Here is a 24,283-nt window from a genome sequence, read left to right as displayed (position 1 = left end):
CAGGCGGATTCTTGACCACTGCACCACCAGGGAAGCCCTGAGGATCACCTTTTTATTGGGACATTGGCAGCACACAGCTCTGGGCAGTGCCCCACCCTCCCCGGGGGCTCAGAACTCGCAGATCACGAGGCGCTGTTCTCCGCAGGCCCTGTCGTTCCACTTGCCATTGCGATAGATCTCCACACAGTTCTCTGAGCCTCTGTCGTTGTTGGGCTCCCCGGGGGCCCAGTTAGAATACACCAGGGGCTCCCCTGTGGGGTAGGTGAACCTGCCTTCCTTCTTGTCGTCGGTCATGCTCAGGTAAGCAGCCTTGTTCAGGTCACTGACCAGCTGTCTCACGGCCTCGTTCTCGGCTTCAGAGCGTGGGGAGGCCACCTGTCCCCCGGCCTGTGTGCATACCTGCTGTGCATCCTGAAAAGTTTTTTCAAAACCTCCCGTCTTGAAGATCTTCTCCCCGACACCCCGGCCACTGGGGAAGAGCTCCACTAGGGGAAGAGGAGAGTCAGGTTGGGGTGTGGCAGCACCTGGACCTTTGTGCTCCAACCAGAGCCCCCCAGCCTCCCAACCAGGGTACCAGGGCACCAGATAGGATGAAAGCGAGGCACTGATTCCAGAGCAGCCCTGGTTCCACGATGCGCCCTGTGAGTGGTGCTGTGGTCTCCAGTTACAGGTGAGGACCCTGGAACTCAGGGAGCTTACATAAGAGGCCCAAAGTCACACAACTGTCAAATGTATAGTGAGGATCACACCTTGCTGGATGTGACACTAAAGCTTAGACGTGCACTTTCTGTTCCTCCCCATGTCGTATGCCAGAATTGGTTTTTCAATTACTGTGTAGATTGGAATGACTTTGGCCAGGGAAATGACACGGTGCAGCCCAGGGCAGTTCCTAAGAGTGTGGAAAACACCACGCAGGGGGCTCGCTCTCACCCCTGCATGATGGCTGGGCATGTGGGGTTGTCAGAGGGGGGTCTGTGCTGTGTGAAGGGGTGAGGGGAAAGGAGAGGAGAGGTTGGGGCATATGAGAGCAGCGACATGCTAATCTCTGCACTGGGGGCAGCCCAGTGTTGGCCTCTTGATATGCTTACAGGTGATGCCCCAGCCAGTCAGACTCCCTGGACCGCTGGGCAGGGGATGAAGGCATCTGAGAGGTGTGTGTGGGAGTGGGGGGCGGGAGTGGGATCGGCGCTGGAGAGACCCTTGTTTGGGAGTCAGAAGGCCACGTGTTCAGCCCCAACCTGACAATGACGGTCCAGGTGGGCAAGGGAAAGTCACTTCCCTTTTCAGGGTTTCCCATTCCTTATTTCTAAAGTAGGTGTACACTACATAAAAGCATCACCTGTGTGACATGTTAAGTATCTCTCATTACTCCATCCTATCCCCATCCCTTTGACTTCTAGGGTCATGCATGGAAATCTTCAGGGCTCCTAAGAGGGCTCACTGGACCGGGTAGGAACCCAGACTACACCCTGACCCACTGCCCTTCTCCTCTGAGTAGTTTCAACAAGGACTCAGGGGCCAGATTCTCCAAGGGGTCAGGATGGCACCCAGAGCAGCCCTGGACAAGGTCAGTGCAAGTTCATGTGCCATAATTGGGTTTATGTCCCATGCATCTGGGTGGGTATGCATGTGTATGCGTGAATATGTCCATATATCCATCTGAAGGTACACAGGTGGACTTAAGGTCCATCTGGATGGGTGTGCATATTTGTGTGTGCATACGTGTGCATGCGTGCTCATGTATGTGGATGGTGTGGAGTGAGCGATGGTGTTTAAGTACCCACACATGTGGCCGGTGCATATGCCCATGCTCTTTGTTCGCATCAGTGTGCATACGAGCAAGTGAATGGGTATGCAAATATGTTCGTGGAAGGAGGAAGACATCAAATGCTGGAAACTCATCCTTACTACTTAGGTACTTAGTTGGCTTGAGTCCTTAGGAGCCAACCCTATATCTCACCCCATTATGCTCTACTCCTTCAGAAAACTCTTCTTTTTTTGGATCATGAGGTTTGATGAATGATGTGGACTCAAAGCTGATGTCAGGGAGAGCAGAGAAGGGGGAGGGGCAGTTGGGGACTGAGGCAGAGAGTCCCAAAGGCACCGGGCACTCAGGTGCGCACTCCAGGAGGCCTCTGCCTCCTTAGGATTCCAGGCTTAGGGAAGAATCTCTGCTTTAAACACCCAAGGAGATGCAGGGAGAGTCCAGCACTGGCCAGAGACTGGAGGCAGCCTGCCCCTGCCAGACCCAGGGGCATCTTTAGGGTGAGATACTCGGTGGCCACACAGCAAGGTTGGGCCCCCACCAGACTTGAACCCCATGAGCGGCATCCCAGCCCCTGCTCACAGGACTATGTCTGGATTCTCTGCTGCCTGGGCTGTGCAGCTGCATCTCTGGGTACTTGCATACCTGGCTCCACAGAGGGAAGAAATGCATCGTGGGTTGGGTGTCCCCTTGTCTATCATAGGGACCTGCCCAGGGTAGGCAGGGGCGAAGGTCTGCTGCACTGGTGATAAGGATTGCATCCTCCTCCTTGTCCCTTGCATCTCCTTGCAGCTCCTGGAGCACGTGGCTGCACTGATGTGTCCCAGCCCATCCTTAGCCCCACTCCCTGCCCCAGTTCCAGGTCCAGTCCTAAACATGGTTCCAGCCAAGTTCAATTTTAGACCCAAGCCCAGCCAACTCCAAGCCAAGACCCAGACCTAGTATGAGGCCCAACCTTGGTGTCTGGCTCAGGTTCAGGTCCAGGAACTCACCTTTCTTATACTGAGAGAAAGCATTCTGGAGGCGTTTTAGCTGTCCCTGTAAGGTCTCCACCTGCTGCCGGAGAGCAGTGATGTCTGCAAGGCAGAGATGCCGAGTGAAGACAGGTCCAGCACAGCCTGGGATCAGCTCAGAGCCCGGGCCTCAAGGGAACGGTGCTCAGTTGCAGACGCATATTGGGGGTGGGGGTAAGGAGCTGGGACGGACCCCTAGGAAGCCCACATCTGCTGACATAGGTGGCCTCTGCTGCCCACAGGATTTCCTGTGGTTCTGCTACGAACACTATCCCCTAAGCAGGTCCCTGCACCACACTGACACTGAACCAGGTGGCACTGTAATTCCAAATTCTAGGAACCTGATAACACTTCCTTTTGCAGGGTGGGAGTAGAGGAATACACGTAGCTCGAGACCTTCCCATCCACTGGGTTATTTGAAGTTCAAAGCTATCTGATGAATTGGGAAGGGAGGTGTGCTCGTCCCAAAGATCAGATGGAAAAACTGCTCAGGTTGCCCTCCAGCGAGTCATAGAGGCTAAGACCAGCGTCCACTTTGACTTCCAGCCCCCCACCTGTAACTAAGGGGGACGCCTGAGAGGAGGGCCTGGGAGGGCCTCCTCCCACCCTCCATCCCCACCCGCGCCCCATTGGGGGCCCCCAGAGCTTCCTTACCTGGGAGTCCACTCTCTCCCTTTGCTCCTCTTTCTCCAGGAGCACCTCTGTCCCCCTTCAGTCCTGGGGGGCCCCTGGCACCTGCAGGTCCCTGTGGACCTATGGCTCCAGAAGGCCCTGGGATCAGAGAAGAGTTGGGTGAGTTCTGAACGCATTTTCTAGCATTTTTACCTCCCCCAGTACATGGACTATCTTATCGCCCAGCTATACGCCCTCCCCATATACATATGTCCCTCTGTGCCCTGAACCCAGCCTTGCATCCTCTCTGTATACTGACTGTCCCTGTCACCCAACAACCAACCTTCCCTGTACATAGACGGTCCCTGCTACTCTCCCTGCCCTCTCCCTAGAGACAGACAGTTCCCAGAGCCCAACACTGGCTGTCGCCCTGGAGTGCTAGCTCTGACCTGGCGGGTGGTGATGGTGGGTACAGGGGAACAGGAGCTCAGCCCAGCTTCCATCGCTCACCTGCTGCCCCAGCACTTCCAGGGGCTCCGCGTTCACCGGGGGCACCTCTCTCTCCTTTAAGACCTGCGGGGCCTCTTGTCCCTGGGGAGCCCTGCATGCCTGTGGCACCCACTTCTCCTGAGGAAGGAACAAATTGGGACGAACACGGCTGAGAGCGCGCTCAGCACTTATCATTGCCTCAGAAGTGGAGCTTTTCACCCACAGCTCCAGGTGAGAGAAGGAACTGGGAGACGGTGCTCCTTAGTGCCTGGTCTCCTCTGGGGAGGGTATCGGGGAAATACGGTCAGTGTGGGAATCCGGGGGGAGAGGCCCAGGCAAGGCCTAGCTGGTGCAGATGGTCCGGGCTTTTCCAGGCACTGTGCGCATGCTTTAGGCCCCATCACAGACTGCCACGCCTCCTTCCCACACCCATCACACACCAGCCACCTACCACTGGGTCCAGTCTCGCCTTTGGGGCCTGGTGCACCTGCAGGTCCTATGTTCCCCTGCCTCCCTGAGGGACCTTCTCTTCCAGCTGGACCAGGCATACCTCGAGGTCCTGGAGGCCCTGGGGAAAAGGACCAGCCCGGTTAGTGACACCGAATCTCCTTGGAAGTGGGCGTGCATAAAAGATGAGGGCAGTAATAGAAGTCTGAGAGGCGGCATCCTCCTAAAGGTGTCACCCCACAGCAGCTCCAGTCTTCCCTGAAATAACCCAGTGCCACCTTGGAAACAACCTTCTGCCTCCTTCCTGGGGGAGAATCTGTGCATGCCTACCGGCATGTCCTAGCCACAGCACACCACCTGCAGACCTCTGCATTCCATGCCCAGCTGCTCACCAGGTGGTCCAGTGTCTCCCTTTGGCCCGGGTTCTCCAGCAGAGCCATTGTCCCCTTTGGGCCCAACTGGGCCAGCTGGTCCAGGCATCCCTGCTCCTCCTACAGGTCCTGGTAAACCTGTGGCAGCAGAAGAAATGGGCATAAACCTGGCCCCAGGCCCCGGAGGAGCCAGATGGCGTTCCTTCAGGGTTCTATAAGGTGTAGACACTTCACCTCAACAAGACCCGGTCCAGTGGTGATCCAGGAAATGGGTGTCCACATCCCCATTTTACAGGTGAAGAAACAGGTTTGCCAGAGTTGGAGGCAGATCAAACCAAGACCTGCCTGACTTTCCATACAATGCACCTTCCCCTGCCCCAAGGCCACAGTATTTATAGCAGGCAAGTCTGTCAGCTTTTGCCCTTGATCATGGACTCCTTGCCCTCCCCCTTCCCAGAACCAAAGTTTATATCAGAAATGGCACCTGATGCTAATCACCAGAGAAATATAAATCAAAACCACATTGAGCTATCACCTCACACTTGTGAGAATGGCTATTATCAAAAAGACAGCAAATAACAGGTGTTGGAGGATGTGGAGAAAAGGGAACCTTTGTGCACTGTTGGTGCGAATGTAAACTGGTACAGCCACTATGGAGAACAGTATGGAAGTTCCTTAAAAAATTAAAAATAGAACTACCATGCAGTCCAGCAATTCCACTTCTGAGTATTTAACCAAAGAAAATGAAAACACTAACGCAAAAAGATTCATGTGCCTCCAAGTTCATTGCAGCATTGTTTATAGTAGCCAAGACCTGGAGGTGGCCTAGAGCCTAAGTATCCATGGATAGATGAATGGATGGAGAAAATGCAAGGCGTATGTACAATGGAACATTATTCAGCTGTAAAAAGGAATGAAATCTTGCCATTTGCAACAACGTGGGTGAACCTTGAGGGCATTATGCTAAGTGAAATGGGTCAGACAGAGAAAGGTACCATACGATCTCACTTATATGTAGAATCTAAAACACAAATGACAAAACAGCGTGCTCATAGATACAGAGGACAGATTGGTGGTTGCTAGAGGTGCGGTTGGGGAGTGAGCAGAACGGGTGAAAGTAGTCAAAAGGTACAAATTTCCAGTTATAAAATAAGTGAGTCCTAGGAATGTAATGTACAGCGAGGTTACTATAATAAATAATACTGTGTTGCATGCTTGAAAGTTGTTAAGGGCGTAGATCATAAAAGTTCTCATCACACACACAAAAAATTGTAGCTATGTGTGTTGATGGATTTTGATAAGCCTTATGGCCATCATCATTTCACAATATATACAAATATAAAATCATTATGTTGTTCACCTGAAAGTCATATAATATTATATATCAATTATATTGTAATAAAAAGAAGAGAAAAAGCTATGTGACATGCTCTTAAAGCTACAGAAATTAGACCAAATTATTATGCATCATTAAGTGATAAAAGTATGCTATAAACACTCTATTTCATATGATTCTGTTTCCTAAATATGTCCATGAATGGGTAGGGCGTGTGCACACGTAAAACACATTGGAAAAACCACAAGAACAGCACATACAAAAGTGTTAACAGTTGCTGTTTCTAAGTGGTGCAATTAAGGCATTTTAAATTTTCTTCCTTTTATCTTTAGTGACCACATATTATTATTATTTTTTACACATATTATTTTTTATTGGAAAAATGACCAAACATTTTAAACTTGTTACCTCAAGAAAGACTGCCTAAGTCTGAAATTATATGAGATCTACCTCGATTTAAGAATTTTACACTCAATTCTGTGAGTTTGGTTATTTTTTCATTGAGATGAAATTCACATAATATAAAATTAACCTTTTTTTTTTGGCTGCGCGTGCAGCTTGCGGGATCTCAGTTCCCCGACCAGGGATCGAACCTGGGGCCCGGCAGTGAGAGGGCTGAGTCCCAACCGCTGGACCGCCAGGGAATTCCCTAAAATTAACCTTTTTAAATTTTACAAGTCAGTGGCGTTTAGCACATTCACAACGTTGTGCAACTACCACCTCTATTTAGTTCAAAAATATTTCATCAACCCCAAAGAAAACCTCATATCCGTTAATCACTCTTGTCTCTGCTTCTTCCCAGGCCCGGCTATCGCTATTCTGCTTTTGTCTCTATTACCTATTCTGGATATTTTATGTAAATACATACAGTATATGAGCTTTTGTGTCTGGCTTTTTTAACTCGGAGTGACATTCTTGAGGCTCATCCAATTCGTAGCACGTCTCAGCACTTCATTCCTTTGTGTGGCTGAGCAATGTTCTAGTGTCTGAACACAACACGTTTCGTTTATCCATTCACCACGGATAAACGCTGATGGACACATGGGTTGTTTCCATCCTTTGGCTGTTGTGAATAAAGCGTTCACGTGCAAAAAGACAAGAGAAGAAATGACACCTGTCGGGGGCTGCTAACTTACTCATTCACTTATTTGTTCATTTCCTCATTGTTTCATTTATTTGTTCGCCGGGAAACGAACAATGGAACATAACTTTCTGCTTAGCACTGAGCAGGATGTAAATGTTAGCACCACGTCCTGGTCTGCAAGGGATTTGTCACTGAATTTTAAACTGTGAGGCATGGGTAACGAGCGAGGAAGACAGTTTATGAGATGTCCCTCGTCCCATCCCAGCACCTCCAACCCCAGCACACACACATAGTCGGAGGAAACAGGACTTCAACGCTGAAGAGGATTTAGAGAGACTTGGAGAAGAGAGGTGACATTTCAGATTTGGAAACCGTGCTCCAGGGTAAGAAAGGCCAGGGCCTGCCTGGGCCAAGCATGTGCTGGTGGTGAGAGACTGTGCATTTGATGGGTGGCTGAGAGCTTCTGTGTTGGGCATTGTGTTCTGCTTTTAGTTGCGATCCTCACTGGGCGTGAAATGGAAGCATAGAGGATGGGCCCCGCATCCCAATCCCACAGTGCGCCGTGCTCAGGCGGAGACATCCTGGCCCCAGGCCAAGCCTCTCTTGGGCTCCCCACTGGCCGGGGTGGCAGCAGGTACATGGGAAAAAAGCCACTCCTTAGAGGGGAGCGTTAGAGGTTGCCTATCCTTGTGCACAAACCATGGAGGCCATGAGAGCACCCTTTCCAGCAGCAAGCACCGTGCCTGCCAAAGCACACATTTTGCATCCTAGCACCCCACGAAGTCCTAGCCCTGTACCTTACTGCCACCCGAAGTGAAGCTTTATGCACCAGTGATTTGGCCAGTCTTAACTGTATTAAAATTCCTCCTCTCTTGGCAATTTACATTCATTTATTCCACAAGTATTCACTGAGCTTCTACTAGGTACAAGGCACTGTCCTAAATGCTGGGATTCTATTAGTGAAAAAAAACAGACAAAAACCAAATCCCTTTCTCATGGAACTTAAACTCAACTGCATAGAAATAGATCATCAAAATTAAAATGTACAACATATGATGATTTATCAGATCAGAATAAGTGCCACAGAGGAAAAACAAAGCACAGAGTATTGGTGGGGCTGTGCAGTGTTCTCTCTCCAATAGGAGGGCCAGAGAAGGACTCTGTCTGTGACTAAAGCCATGAAGGAGGTGAGGAGTGAGCCATGGGAATGTGTATGGAAAGAGCAAGGCCCTGAGGAGGCAGGGGGCCAAGCGTGCTTAGGGACCAGCGACAAGCCAGTGTGGTCAGAGCCCAGGGAGTGTGGGAGGAGTGGAAGGAAGTGAGATCAGAGATATCAGCAGGGGTGGAGGGTGGCCTTGGGGACTGCTGTGGGGTGTGAGGTTTTACTCCAAGGGAGATGTGCGCCCCTGGAGGGACTCTCTCACTGAATCCTTTTGGGCGGGGGTCTTGGAGGTGCTGAGGAATGAGGGAATTGTCCTTGGAAATTCAGCCCCCCAAGCAGGGTCCAGGTCTTATTGGCCCTGCATGAAATGTCTGGAGCATCACCAAGTGACCCAGCTCCACCCTCTACCTCTGCCCAAGGGTCTCTCCTCTCAGGCCCATCTTGTCCTTTACAGCAGGTTCTTGGGACCACGTGCATCAGAATCTTGTCACCAGTGCAGACTCTGGCCCCACCCAGACCTACTGGGTCAGGATTCTGAGGATGCTCTGATCTCCAGGAAATCCTCAGACCCATAACAGTTGAATAACTAAAGTGCCTGGAACTGAGGAGCCAGAGTGGAGCCTGGCCCTTGGTCCAGCTGTGTAGTGTTCTCTCTCCAAGCACCGACCCAAGGCCAGGCTTGGAACGCACAAGAAGGGGAGGGCTCAGCCACATCCGTGCTGCTCAGAGGGCCACTGTAGGAAAGTCTCCCTACCCCACACCCTGCCCCGGGATTCAATTCAGGGCCCCACTGGGAGCTACAGAGACCTGGCACCTTGAATACCACCCTTCTCCTGAGTTCACTTCCAGACAACCTTCTCCAAGCCCCAGCTCAGTTATGTTGGGAACTACTTTCTGTCCGTTAAGGACAGACCAATAATTGTCCCTTATCCTACAAAGCCTGGGGATGTTACCTATTCTCTCCAGCTTAAATGTTGTTCATTTTCTTCCTCCCCAACCAAAATGCAAACTCCAGAAAGATAAAGACCTCAGTTGATGCCTGCATAGCCCTGGCCTAGCGCCATGGTGGTCCCCTTGTTCTTGTTGCTGGTTCATTGAATTCTCACTTCTTGCCGGTAAGATCCAGATCCTCCCCTGTGGGGCAGTGTTTCTCGGACAATCCCCTTAATGATCAGTACCTTTGGAAACCTCAGGAGAATTCACCTGATTGGTACAGCAAGAAGATGCAACTTTATCCTGAAGACTCAACAGGAAAATGAAGCCTTGGCTCAATTATTTGTCACTGTAAGGTAGATATTATTCCCATCTACACATGAGCAAACTGAGACTCAGAGACACTGAGTGCCTTGTCTCCGGGGGTCCCTGCTGTGGAGCTGGAGCTAGCAGTCAAGCACAGATGTGTCTGATGCAGAAGCCCATGTCTTTTTCATCTTCCAGGTTGGGTTTCACATAGCATCTTTGTGTCACAATTTTCCTACCTATCAAACGAGATTAATACATCCCTTGTAAGACTTTTGGTGGGATTAAATAAACCACTCAAGTGAACACCCAAGCACCAGGCTGAACAAAGGAATGTCAGCTGCCTTTCCTTCTCTCCTCTCTCCATAATGTATTTAGGGAAAATCCTTTTGACCGGGCCTGAGTATGTGGCCACAGAGCCTCATCCTTTCCCGCCCCTCATGGAGTACAGTTTAATTACATATTAAAAATATTTAACATCCTGCAGAGGCACCATTTAATCAGAATGAACAAGTTAAGTTCTGGAGCAGGGTTCTAGAGGACCCCAAATACCAGTCATTTACTCACTGTTTGCTCATTCTTGGGGTGGGTGGAGTCAAGATCCTAAGGGAGGAATCAGGGCAGCTGCTGATGGAGTTGGGGGCTCGGGGCAGCCCATCTTTGCCAACCAGTAGGGCTGTGTTTTAAGTGGGCTGAATATCTGGGGGAAACCCACCCATGCGGGATGAAGAAGACCATCTCCAAGGTTTACACAGCAGAAAATCCAGAGTTTCTGGGTTGGTTACAATTCCAATGCCCACCCCTTCCCACCAGGACAAGCCCATGGTCCCAGCTCTACCTGGATCCCCCTTCTCGCCCTGGGGGCCTTCTCTCCCATCTCGTCCATCACGACCAGGAAGGCCATTCTCCGGGGTGCTACACACGACCAGGGTGCAGGCATTGGCCAGTGTTTTCTGGGAATAGGTCTTCACTTCTGCCCCCAGAGACCTTGGGGGCCGTGAGAGCAGGATCAGCATGGAGAGAGGGAGGAGAAGCATGTCCTAGGCAGAGGAACAGAAAGAAAGGGGACACGCTCTTGGTGCGAGGATGTGGATTAGGGCTTGGCCTAGCTCCTGGAGGTGAGGAGAAGCACTTCCTCCACCTCCTCTCCTCTGCTCTGGGGCCAAGAGCAGCAGGGCTCTGAAAGCAGTTTAGGGACAAGGTGGGCATAAGGTCTGGCCTGAGAGGGCATGAGTTGACCAGCTGGACTTCTGGGGTGACCACAGGGGTGACCAGCAGCACGAACCTATTCTTAGATGCTCTGTGTCATCCCTTCTTGTGCCTCCCCTTGGGCACTGCCATGGGCACTGTGGCAAGGATGTAGAATTCCTCACTGAGGCCATCTGTCACATCAGGAAGGACTCACTGAGAGCTCTCGGGTGGGACCCTTCCCATCTCTGGACCTCTTTCTCCCTTTCTGTACCAGTAAGTTGGTTGACTTAATTCCGGCAAGGCAAACTCGTTTCCTCTCACTTGCTGCCTTGGATGGACTAGTACAGGTGGTCTCAAGTGCTGCCTGGGAAAAAGCCAGAGTCCTGAGCACAGGATGGGTGCATGACTGCATGTTTGCCAGGTGATTTGCCGTTCCTGGGCTCCATGAGGAAAGTCCCTGGGACACCTAGAGTCCTGTCCAGGCCTCCTGAGAGGACTTGGAACAGGGACCTCATGGAGGAAGGGGATGTGTGAGACGGGCACAGTCAGGGGAAGGCTAGTCTGGGGGAGGAAAGAGCAGATGTCCGAGAGCGCATCCGGTTACCATCGGAAAGGGACTCAGGAGCTAAGTGAGGTCAGGGTGGGTGCAGGACCTGGCTCACTCCCAATATTGGGCTTCTTTCCTCTCTCAGAGAGAAACTGTAAAGTTACGATCATGGAAAGGGCTCATGGGAGTTGCAGAGGCTGAGAACAAAGGCTGAAGACCTGTGCAAAGGACAGGGGGTCACCAGGCAGGCTGAGGTAGTGGGAGGGGAGAGGCTTCCTGGCCAGAGAAGTGCCCCCTTCCAAGAGGAAGATGAATTGCATTTTTCACAGGGGCTTCCAGACAATGGCGTCTGAGGTCTGGTTGGATGTCACATCCAACTCACCCACCCTCTCCCAGCCCAGGAAACACACCTCCTACCGAGCAAAGGGAGCAAAATGAAGAGCGCTCCTTAGTACTCCATTGTGCTCTCACCTCCAGCAGCTACCCTCCGAGACGGCAGCAGCTACACAGACCTGCCTTCCTCAACACCACTAGGGTAAACCACCCAGACAGGCAGGGAGATATTCACCAGACATTGGGAAAACAGAATGAGAGGCAAGGACAGAGACACTCACAGTTGCTTCCTCTAGGGCTCTAGAATCTCCATGCAAATTAGAGTTTCCTGGCAGGCACTGGCTATTTATACACGCCCTGTGAAGTAAAGCTCCCAGCCCTGGTTTCCTGAGAACTCTCATCAAGAAGTAGGGCAATTTACTTCCTTGTTGACTCACTCAATTTCACCCCACCTGCGTCTGGACACCTGCCACTGATGTTCATAAAACCACACACACATCACCTTAGAGTTCATAGAGCACCCTCAGCCCACGATTTCATCTGCACCTCACTGCAGCCCTGTGAGTTACGGGGCAGCATCAGTGTCTGTATTTCACAGATGTCCAGGAATCCAAGGTCTAGAGAAGACCAGCAAGTTGCACAATGACCTCCACCTCTTGCAAAAGCAGCTTGCATCTACAGAGTCCAAGAGCCAGCACCTGCTGTGCCCACTTCTCTTCCTCCTTCATGTCCACATTACGGCTCAGATATTAGGAAAGAGGTGGGAGCTCCTTGGCACATCGGAGCAGGGGTGGGGCAGGTGGAAGGGCTGCCAAGGCAGCAGCCTGTGGGAGCCAGTGGCTGGGAGAGCTGCCACCCGGCAGGGGTCACTCTTTTGCTTCCTGCTCTAGATGTAGGACAGCCTCCCACTTGCCTTTTATGGGATGGCCTTCCCTTAACTTGCTTGCCCGAATCTCTCCAACTTTTTAGCCAGTGTTTCTCCATTACATGGCTCTAGTGGCCAGTTTGGATCCCTGAGCTGCTGATATACTGTTGTAACCATCCCCAAGGAAACTCTAATTTCCAGTGACTGTGGGGCAGTTGCTGGCATCTCTGCTTGCTTTTAGATCCCTGTGACTTTATCTCTTCCATCAACCCTTCGCCTAGGTCTACACACCAGCAACCCCAAGTCTCCAATCCTCTCCTTTGGCCACCCCACTGGAGGTGCTGACTTGCTCCTGGGTTTTGATGATCCTTGTATATTGTGGAATCTATAATGCCAGCTTTCCTCAGTTGGTAGGGAAAGGTCTTCTCTTTTCCATACTGCAATTTTTTGAAGGAGGATCCCATAGTAGAGAACCTGGGCCCCTAATGCTGGAGCTCTTCCATTATTAACACACAGCCCTCTCTATTCTAGGATGTTCATGTGCCCCCTAGAGATGTAGGTCAGCATGGAGGTTGAACTGAATACTTGCTCTCCTCTCCCCACAAAGCCTAATTGTCAAGTCTTATCCCAGTGGCTAGACAAACTCTCCTAATTTATGGTGACTTTTATTTCAGGAGTCCTATACTTTGTCTCTTCCTGCAAGCTGGCTTCTATTAACTGCCACCTCCTAGACTGTCAAATACATCCCTCATGATGCCCTCAGGCCCCATTATAGCACAGAATATGATGTTTCCTTTGTCTAACTTCACATTCCAACAGAATCCAGTTCTATTTACGATCCAGCCCAGACACTCGTGTTGCAACGATAACCTTTGCTTTTCTCAGTTCCATCAACACAGGTGAGAAGAATCACAATGACTTTCATGCAGAGGATCACTGGACCACGCTCTCTTCCCAATACAAAGTCCAGGATGACTGCACAGTTTCTTTGGCAGCTGGTCACTGGTGCGGTACTGCAGCCGCAGAAATATCTGCACCCCATGGTGGGCTTCATCAGCTGCACTTCTGTCAGAGCTAAGCTGTAGCCTCTGGTATTTTACCGGCTGCTTGTCCACATGACTGTTGAAACACCCAGCTCAGTGGGCCCGTGTAGGGTTAGGCCATTCAAGATGGCTGTTCTCTTGCTCTCTCTACATCCCCCTGCTCGACCAGTCCCTGCTTCACTCACATGACTATCCGATCCTTTTAATTATAAGGCTTAATTAGTAACTGCCTACCCGCTGCCCCAGCTGTTGGTTTCCTTGGTAACTAATGAGCCAACCTGACATCAATTCCCCCTATAAATGGTAGCCTCCTCCCTCGAGTGAGGCTTGTTATGTCCTTCCTGCTCTCTGTCGAACATGGTGTGTTGTTGCTCTAGGATCCTTCTGCTTTGGACGTGTAAGATCCCTTGTCCGATAAGCCACTGATGTCTTTGTCAGTATCTCCGGGCACTTTCTTCGGTCACAAGGCTGGGCATCAACAAGGCTTGCAGGCCTGCGGGGTGCAGCCCAACAAATGGTGAGTCAGCCAAAACGCTGAGGAAACTCCCGGGAGAGCCGAGATACTGGGGAATAAGGACGGGGAATGGAAAGTTGCGGGAGTAATCCTGGGGTGGCCGTCCACCAGCATGTGGGGCCCCGTGGCAGCTGACTACTGTGAGAGTTGTCTTTCCGTTCCATTGTATTGATGACATCCTGTTAACCCCAGAGTCTCTTTCCAGTTTAAAAGCAGCGGCCCAGTGCTGGTTCATCTGACAGCATGCGGAGGGCTGGTGAATACAGACAAAACGCAAGAGCCTTTCTGGGTTTTTTTTGTTGTTGTTGTTATCTACAAAATACAAACATACCCCTGATCTGCCACCCCCAAACAATTACAGACATAGGCTTTAAGGATATTAACTGAGGGACAGGCTTGTGAATTGGACGTGGCCAGTTACCCTGAAGGGTTTGTTTGGGGCCTATGACAACGGCAAAACAATAAGGGTACCCTTGGGCTTCTGGTCCCAGCTATGGCAGGGGGCAGAGCAGCGATACAGTGTGATGGAGCAAAGCTATATGCAGCCTACAAGGCCTTACAACAGGTGGAAGATATTACAAAAGGCCTACCCGAGTTGTCAAGCAATGCAACAAACCCCACTTTAGCGGCCATGAAGTTCAGGACTGGGCCGATAAAATGCCGTACACTGGCATTTCCACCTGCTCTTCAACCCCACTGCTGCCGGGCTAATTGAAGGATGAGCGGCCTACTTAAACAACAATTGAGACAGGAGGCCTGCTGTCTCAACCTGTGGACCAGGAGGCTGACTCAGCTCATACGAATTTATAGCGAAGCATCCCAGGAGCAACCATCCCAGTGCCTATGCCGTGTTAACCCAGAGGCAACTAGTCGACACTATCCGAGTTCAGCTATTGAGCACCCAGGACCATTGCCAGCAGGACAGTATCTCACTTTTGCCCTCCCCACGGGATCTGCCCCCAGGGGAACATATTATAAATGGCCCTGGGACTGGCAGGTGAGTCCCCCGGTGGTTTGGGTTTGCCGTCCCATGGAGATTAGGACTAGAAAGGAATTTATAGATTTCACCTTTCTTCTACCCAGCCCCACCTAAGACTACTAAGGTAATAAATCCAGGCCCCTTACTGTAGAAAGGCGCCATTATATTAACCCTATGGTCTGTTGAACCCCCTCTCCGGTATTTGGCACCGGCCGTGGGGACTGAGGGGGGGACAGGCGGTGTGGTACTGCAGCCCAGGAGAAAAACCACAGGCAGGGGTGGTGTTATGTCAGAATGCTGTTACTGCTTGTATTTTGCTTAATGGTCATGATCTTCCCTGTATCGAGTTGGTTAGACATCTTACATTTCGTCTCTAGTCTGGGCGGAGGGAATCTGTTTGCAGGCTGGGTGACAGCGGTGGCCTCACTGCAGAATGAGTCTGATTGGTGGGTCTACAGTGAGATACCACTGTTGTCCTCCTCTGGAATTCCATGAACAACTGAGCCGATGAGCGCCTGGCCCCAAAGTTTACCCACCTTTTGGACTCTCAGTACTCTCTAGCTGCTGTTGTCTGTATTGAATTTGTGGTATCTGGTGGCAGTGCACCTCCACATACCTGACTCCAGGGATATCGTGGAAGAGGGGCGGACCAAGATTACAAGGGTCATGTGGGATATGTAGTGGGGCAGTGTATGGTCAGGTCATTCAAGATGGCTGTTCTCTTGCTCTCTCTACATCCCCCCCGTTCCAACAGTCCCTGCTTCACTCACATGACTATCCAATCCTCTTAATTATAGGGCTTAACTAGTATCTGCCTACATGCTTGCCCCTGCCCAGCTGCTGGTTTCCATGGTAACTGATAAGCCAACCTGACGTCAATTCCCCCTATAAATGGTAGCCTCCTTCTCCCCCAGTGTCAAAGATTGCAGCCATGTCCTGCTGCAGTACATGGTAGGGTGTTGCTCTAGGACACTTCTGCTTTGGATGTGTAAGATCTCCTGTCCAGTAAACCATTGATGTCTTTGTCACTGTCTCTGGCTCTTTCTTCAGTCTCAAGGCTGGGTATCTACAAGGCTTGCAGGCCTGTGAGGTACAGCCCAACAATGGTGGACAGGTTGCTTTGGTTTTGGTCCCAGGGAACCGTTGGGGGAGGTCTGGCATTGCGGCCTTCTGCCGGGGCATTCACGGACCCACTTCTGCTCTGCTCTGGGTGCTGAGCGCTTTGGTTCTAAACCCATATCTAGGGTAGAAAAAAGGAGACATGGACCTCAGAAGAAGTAAGATTCCAGCTCAGTTTCCCCCCGATCTGTCAGGCAGAGGGCAATGTCTGTTAGGCCTAATCTTGGGGATCCTATTTATATCTTTCACCTGGTCCTTGCAAACTAGGAGCAAATTCAGGGCAACTCTCCACACCTGGCTAGGAGTGGCTCCTACGTTGGTTGGCTAGAATGTCGGGCTCCTCATACACTATTACCTCTCTTGCCCTTTCATTTCTTGAAAGTTGATGTCTTAATATCTCCCACTTAATGAGTCCTAGGGCAAATAGTGATCTTCTTCCCCTTCCCTACCCGGAATACTCAAGTCCTCAGGTATACAAGCATTCCTTAAAACCTTTCCCCCGTCTGCTAAGAGCTGTGATCCAAATGAAAAATCACCTTCTCTGGCTCAGAAGGATGTCCCGGTTCAGGCATGGTTGAAATTCATGCCTTCAGTGAATGTGCCCACTTGATATGACTACAAGCCCATCTCTTACGGACAGACGTTCAGACACAGGCAGCCACCAAGTCCAGATGAAAAACACCTGAGTCTAGAATCAACACTCTTCTTTCAGGGTTGTATCAGGAAAGGAGCTCTCCTGATGAGATTGAATTTCCTCTCCATCCATGGAGAACAGAGGTAAGAACACCGGGGCTTGCAAGCCAGTTGAAGCAGAATCACAGGTTCTTGGATACAAATGAGTCTTTCGAGACTCTGATATACCCAAAACCACTATCTTCATAACTTATGGAGAACAACAGTTCTCAACCAGGGGCAACTGTGTCTCCACCCTCAACCAAGGATAAGGCCAATGACCCTATATGATTAGGTTATTAGGGGTAGGGGAGGATGGATGTGGATTTTGGGCAGAGTCTGTATGGACCCCTAGGCCCCTCAGGCCCAAGATGCTGATAAACAAATGTTACCTCTGCTTCCATAACTTACTTCAGAACTTATCAGAGATGCAGTCTTCAGCACAGGTAGTACCTTGGAGATGGGCATATTGTTTATTTCTTTATTCCTAACCAGCCTAATCCTTCATTAGTTCATGGACTTTCCTTTTGGACCATCCATTCAAATGGGCCTGGAGCCACTCAGCCACCTATGACCACGTGTTCCCAAGGGATGCACATTCACTACTAGGATTTGAGTAAATGCTGTCTCGGACACACAAAAGGGGAGCATGAAGAGAAATACATCATCTTGGGAGTTCCCTGGTGGCCTAGTGGTTAGGATTCCAGGCTTTCATTGCCGTTGCCAGGGTTCAACCCCTGGTCAGGGAACTGAGATCCCACAAGCCACGTGGTGCATCCCCACCTCCCCCCCCACAAAAAAAAACAAAAACCAGAAACGTCTTCTCCCCAGCATGCCCTCAGATTGAAGTTCCTGTAACCCGTAGCTTATTGGGAACTATAACATTTGAAAAAACCCTGTCTCTAATAAGTTGCTTTACTTTATTTGTTGGTAGTCTGAATATGGCTTCTCCTAGAATAACTATTTTCTTTCCAGCTGTCTCTTTGATCTCTAGATGCATTGTTTTCTTTCTTTTTTATATTGATTATTCCATTCAAAATTATTCTACTGGTCTGTAAACTGTCCTCTGTCAAAAAAGTAGTACAAAAAAGGAATCCTGGTCTGAAAACTGGGAATATGGGTATTATTTTCATCCAGAGTCCTTATACTATATATTGTTCATTAATCTGTAGTATTGATTGCAGTGATCAATGACAATGTACCATGATCAAGTTGGCCCTATTGCTTACACTCTCTACAGTGTCCACATGTGACTTAATTTTCTATTGTGAAGTGAATATCCAGTACAATTCCCTTCCCCCATCAGTGAATGCCCCAAACCAAGTTTTCCTCCATTGGTAGAAGAGATAGACAAATTTATTTTTTATATTTAATCCTTCATATTGTATGATATAACATGCAAAAATTTCTTAGCAAAATACCTGATATAAGGTATTGAGTCAAAATTGCTCGCCCAGGTTGTCTCTTTATCTTGACCCTGAGAGATAATGAAAGAGAAATTCAATCGTGCCTGGATTCTAGTTTCTGGAATGCCAATTTCTTTTTTTTTAAATTGAAACATACTTAACATACAGCATTGTATAAATTTAAGGTGTACAACATGTTAATTTGATACATTTATATATTGTAATATGATTACCGTTGTAGTGATAATTAGCTCCTTTAACATAAACCATAATTATAATTTCTTTATAGTGGATGGAATATTAGGTTCTAGTCTCTTAGCATGTTTGATTACAATATACTGTTGTCTATACTCACTATACTATGTATTTGATCTCAAGGACGTATTTACTGCTTGTTGCAAGTTTGTACACTTAAAAAAACATGTTCTAACTCCCGCGTCATTATCCCCTAGTAACCATTTACTCTGTTTTTATGAGTTAGGCTTTTTTTAGATTGCATGTATAAGTGATATCATACAGTATTTGTCTTTCTCTGTCTGACTATGTCACTCTGCCTAATGTCCCCAAGATCCATCCATGTTGTTGCAATTGGCAGGATATACTTCTTTCTCACGGGTGAATAGTATTTCATTGCACATATGTGTGTACCTCATCTTCTTTATCCATTCATTTGCTGATGGGCACCTAGGTTGTTTCTATATCTGAGCTATTAAGAATAATGCTATAAAAAACATGGGAGTGCATATATCTCTTAAAAAACCTCTTTTCATTTCCTTATGATATATACCCAGAAATGGAATTGCTATGTCATAGGGTAGATCTGTTTATTTTTTTGAGAAACTTCCATATTGATTTCCATAGTAGCTGAACTGACTTGCATTCCCAGTGTCCACGATGTGTTCCCTTTTCTCTTCATCCTTGCCAACACTTGCCATCCCTTGTCTTCCTGGTGATAGCCATTCTTAAAGGTGTGAGGTGATAGCTTATTGTGCTTTTGATTTATATTTCTCTTTTCATGTACCTATTAACATGTTTCACGTACATCTTTTCATGTACCTATTAACCATTTGCATGTTTTCTTTGGGAAAATGTCTCTTTCATCCCCTTGCCTATTTTAAAATCAGATTGTTATTGAGTTGTATGAGTTCTTTATATGTTTTGGATATTAACCCTTATACATGGTTTGCAAAAATTTTCTCCCATTCTGTAGGTTGCCTTTTCATTTAATTGTTTCCTTTGCTGTGCAGAGGCTTTTAAGTTTGATGTAGGCACATTGGTTGTTTTTTTGCTTTTATCGTTTGTGCTTTTGGTGTTATATCTAAAAAATCATTGCCAAGACCGATGTTGAGGAACTTCTACCCTATGTTTTCTTCCAGGAGTTTTATGATATCAGGTCTTATGTCTATGATTGATTTCAAGTTAATTTTTGTGAGTGTTGTAAGATAGGGGTCCAATTTCATTGTTCTGCATGTGTTGATCCAGTTTTCTCAACACCACTGATTGAAGAGACCTTCGTTTGCCCATTGAGTGTTCTTGGCTCCCTTGTCAAATATTTTGACCATATTAGGAGGGTTTCATTCTGGGCTCTCTATTCTGCTCTACTGGTCTGTGTGTCTATTTTTAGTCTAGTTCCATACTGTTTTTATGACTATAGCTTTGTGGTGTATTTTGAAATCAGGAGGTGTGATATCTCCAACTTTGTTCTTCTTTCTCAGGATTGCTTTGGCTATTCAGGGTGTTTTGTGGTTCCATACAAATTTTGGGATTTCTTTTTTCTATTTCTGTGAAGAATGCCATTAGAATTTTGATAGGGATAGAATTGAATCTATCGATGGTGACCTATATCTATAAATCTGTTATCTATATCTAAATCTATGACCATTCTAACAATATTAAATCTTTCAGTTCATGAACATCAAACGTCTTTCCATTTGTTTTTGCCTCTGATTTCTTTCAACAAAGTCTTGTACTTTTCATTGTACAGATCTTTCACTTAAGTGCTTAAAATCTTTGCTAGGCATTTTATTGTTTTTAAAGCTATTAAAATGGGCTAGTTTCCTTCATTTCTTTTTTAGATGTTTCATTATTCATATATAGAAATGCTGATTTCTGTATGTTTATTTTTTTTTTCTTTTTTTATCTTTCAACTTTACTGATTTTGTTATGTCCAACAGTTTTGGGTTGACTCTTTGGGATTTTCTATATGTAAAATTATATCATCTGCAAATGGTGGCAATTTACTTCTTTTTGATTTGGAAGCCTTTCATTTCTTTGTCTTGCCTAATTGCTCTAGCTAGGACTTCCAGTGCTGTATTGAATAAGAGTGATGAGAGTGGGTATCCTTGTCTTGAAAATGATCTTAGAGAAAAAATTTTCAATTTTTCACCATTGAGTAGATTGTTACCTGTGGGTTTGTCATATTTGGCCTTTATTATGTTGAGGTGTGTTTCTCCTATACACAGTAGGTTAAGGGATTTTATCATGAAAGGATGTTATATTCTGTCAAATGCTTTTCCTGCATCTCTTGAGGTGATCACGTAATTTTTATCTTTCATTCTATTAATGGGATGTATCATATTTATTGATATGCATATATTGAACCATCCTTGCATCCTAGGGATAAATCTCCCTTGCTCATCATGTATAATCCTTTTAATGTGTTCTTGAATTTGGTTTACTAATATTCTTTGCATCTATATTCATCAGGGATATTGGTCTATAGTTTTCTTTCCTTCTACTGTCCTTATCTGGCTTTGGTATCAGGGTAATGCTGGCCTTGTGGAACATGTTTGGAAGTATTCCCTTCTCTTCAATCATTTGGAACAGTTTGAGAAGATTTGGCATTAATTCTTTAAATGTTTGGTAGAATTCATCAGTGAAGCCATCTGGTCCTGGGGTTTTCTGTGTTGGGTTTTTTAAAATTACTGTTTCAATTTCTTATTACTGGTCTGTTTAAATTTTCTATTTCCTCCTGATTCAGTCTTTTTTTTTTTTAACATCTTTATTGGCGTATAATTGCTTTACAATGGTGTGTTAGTTCTGCTTTATAACAAAGTGAATCAGTTATACATATACATATGTTCCCATATCTCTTCCCTCTTGCGTCTCCCTCCCTCACACCCTCCTTATCCTACCCCTCTAGGTGGTCACAAACCACCGAGCTGATCTCCCTATGCTATGCGGCTGCTTCCCACTAGCTATCTATTTTACGTTTGGTAGTGTATATATGTCCATGCCACTCTCTCACTTTGTCACAGCTTACCCTTCCCCCTCCCCATATCCTTAAGTCCATTCTCTAGTAGGTCTGTGTCTTTATTCCTGTCTTACCCCTGGGATCTTCATGACTTTTTTTTTTCTTAGATTCCATATATATGTGTTAGCATGCGGTATTTGTTTTTCTCTTTCTGACTTCACTCTGCATGACAGAATCTAGGTTCATCCATCTCACTACAAATAACTCAATTTCATTTCTTTTTATGGCTGAGTAATATTCCATTGTATATATGTGCCACATCTTCTTTATCCATTCATCTGTCAATGGACACTTTGGTTGCTTCCATGTCCTGGCTATTGTAAATAGAGCTGCAATGAACATTTTGGTACATGACTCTTTTTGAATTATGGTTTTCTCAGGGTATATGCCCAGTAGTGGGATTGCTGGGACGTGTGGTAATTCTATTTTTAGTTTTTTAAGGAACCTTCATACTGTTCTCCATAGTGGCTGTATCAATTTACATTCCCACCAACAGTGCAAGAGGGTTCCCTTTTCTCCACACCCTCTCCAGCATTTATTGTTTCTAGATTTTTTGATGATGGCCTTTCTGACCGGTGTGAGATGATATCTCATTGTAGTTTTGATTTGCATTTCTCTAATGATTAATGATGTTGAGCATTCTTTCATGTGTCTGTTGGCAACCTGTATATCTTCTTTGGAGAAATGTCTATTTAGTTCTTCTGCCCATTTTTGGATTGGGTTGTTTGTTTTTATGTTATTGAGCTGCATGAGCTGCTTGTAAATTTTGGAGATTAATCCTTTGTCAGTTGCTTCATTTGCAAATATTTTCTCCCATTCTGAGAGTTGTCTTTTGGTCTTGTTTATGGTTTCCTTTGCTGTGCAAAAGCTTTTAAGGTTCATTAGGTCCCATTTGTTTATTTTTGTTTTCATTTCCATTTCTCTAGGAGGTGGGTCAAAAAGGATCCTGCTGTGATTTATGTCATAGACTGTTCTGCCTATGTTTTCCTCTAAGAGTTTGATAGTGTCTGGCCTTACACTTAGGTCTTTAATCCATTTTGAGTTTATTTTTGTGTATGGTGTTAGGGAGTGTTCTAATTTCTTTCTTTTACATGTAGCTGTCCAGTTTTCCCAGCACCACTTATTGAAAAGGCTGTCTTTTCTCCACTGTATATTATTGCCTCCTTTATCAAAGATAAGGTGACCATATGTGTGTGGGTTTATCTCTGGACTTTCTATCCTGTTCCATTGATCTATATTTCTGTTTTTGTGCCGGTACCATACTGTCTTGACTACTGTAGGTTTGTAGTATACTCTGAAGTCAGGGAGTCTGATTCCTCCAGCTCCATTTTTCGTTCTCAAGATTGCTTTGGCTATTCGAGGTCTTTTGTATTTCCATACAAATTGTGAAAATTTTTGTTCTAGTTCTGTGAAAAATGCCATTGGTAGTTTGAGAGGGATTGCATTGAATCGGTAGATTGCTTTGGGTAGTAGAATCATCTTCACAATGTTGATTCTTCCAATCCAAGAACATGGTATATCTCTCCATCTATTTGTATCATCTTTAATTTCTTTCATCAGTGTCTTATAATTTTCTGCATACAGGTCTTTTGTCTCCTTAGGTAGGTTTATTCCTAGATATTTTATTCTTTTTGTTGCAGTGGTAAACGGGAGTGTTTTCTTAATTTCACTTTCAGATTTTTCATCATTAGTGTATAAGAATGCCAGAGATTTCTGTGCATTAATTTTGTATCCTGCTACTTTACCAAATTCATTGATTAGCTCTAGTAGTTTTCTGGTAGCATCTTTAGGATTCTCTATGTATAGTATCTTGTCATCTGCAAACAGTGACAGCTTTACTACTTCTTTTCTGATTTGGATCCCTTTTATTTCTTTTTCTTCTCTGATTGCTGTGGTTAAAACTTCCAAAACTATGTTGAATAATAGTGGTGAGTGTGGGCCACCTTGTCTTGCTCCTGATCTTAGTGGAAATGGTTTCAGTTTTTCACCATTGAGGATGATGTTGGCTGTGGGTTTGTCATATATGGCCTTTATTATGTCGAGGAAATTCCCATTATGCCTACTTTCTTCAGGGTTTTTATCATAAATGGCTGTTGAATTTTGTCAAAAGCTTTCTCTGCATCTATTGAGATGATCATATGGTTTTTCTCCTTCAATTTGTTAATATGGTGTATCACGTTGATTGATTTGCGTATATTGAAGAATCCTTGCATTCCTGGAATAAACCCCACTTGATCATGGTGTATGATCCTTTTAATGGGCTGTTGGATTCTGTTTGCTAGGATTTTGTTGAGGATTTTTGCATCTATGTTCATCAGTGATATTGGCCTGTAGCTTTCTTTCTTTGTGACATCTTTGTCTGGTTTTGGTATCAGGGTGATGGTGGCCTTGTAGAATGAGTTTGGGAGTGTTCCTCTCTCTGCTATATTTTGGAAGAGTTTGAGAAGGATAGGTGTTAGCTCTTCTCAAAATGTTTGATAGAATTCGCCTGTGAAGCCATCTGGTCCTGGGCTTTTTTGTTGGAAGATTTTTAATCACAGTTTCAATTCAGTGCTTGTGATTGGTCTGTTCATATTTTCTATTTCTTCCTGGTTCAGTCTCGGAAGGTTGAGCATTTCCAAGAATTTGTCCATTTCTTCCAGGTTGTCCATTTTATTGGCATAGAGTTGCTTGTAGTAATCTCTCATGATAATTTGTATTTCTGCAGTGTCAGTTGTTACTTCTCCTTTTTCATTTCTAATTCTATTGATTTGAGTCTTCTCTCTTTTTTTCTTGATGAGTCTGGCTAATGGTTTATTAATTTTGTTTATCTTCTCAAAAAACCAGCTTTTAGTTTTATTGAT

General features: G+C 46.5%; 1 protein-coding gene across 3 annotated transcripts; it reads right to left on the bottom strand.

Annotated features, from left to right (window-relative positions):
- Positions 1-31: 31 nt before the first annotated feature.
- On the bottom strand, positions 32-22,564 carry SFTPD (surfactant protein D). Of its 3 annotated transcripts, XM_082406764.1 has the most exons (8): positions 11,871-22,560; positions 10,357-10,558; positions 4,719-4,835; positions 4,331-4,447; positions 3,901-4,017; positions 3,433-3,549; positions 2,758-2,841; positions 32-485 (listed from the first exon to the last, which is right to left on the bottom strand). In XM_082406764.1, exons 1-8 carry the CDS (start codon positions 11,988-11,990, stop codon positions 109-111), a joined length of 1,251 nt encoding a protein of 416 aa, XP_082262890.1. In that variant the 5' UTR covers positions 11,991-22,560; the 3' UTR covers positions 32-108. The 3 variants fall into 3 exon arrangements, with proteins under 3 accessions (XP_082262890.1, XP_082262892.1, XP_082262891.1); XM_082406766.1 differs by lacking the exon at positions 4,331-4,447 and having other exon boundaries at positions 11,871-22,564; XM_082406765.1 differs by lacking the exon at positions 4,719-4,835 and having other exon boundaries at positions 11,871-22,564.
- Between the last annotated feature and the right edge of the window lie 1,719 nt (positions 22,565-24,283).

The sequence above is a fragment of the Balaenoptera borealis genome (genome assembly GCF_965194805.1).
Source record: "Balaenoptera borealis genome assembly, chromosome: 10".
NCBI lineage: Eukaryota > Metazoa > Chordata > Mammalia > Artiodactyla > Balaenopteridae > Balaenoptera > Balaenoptera borealis.
The sequence above is the reverse complement of the archived record's forward strand: the minus strand, read 5'-3'. Positions and strand labels throughout refer to the sequence as shown.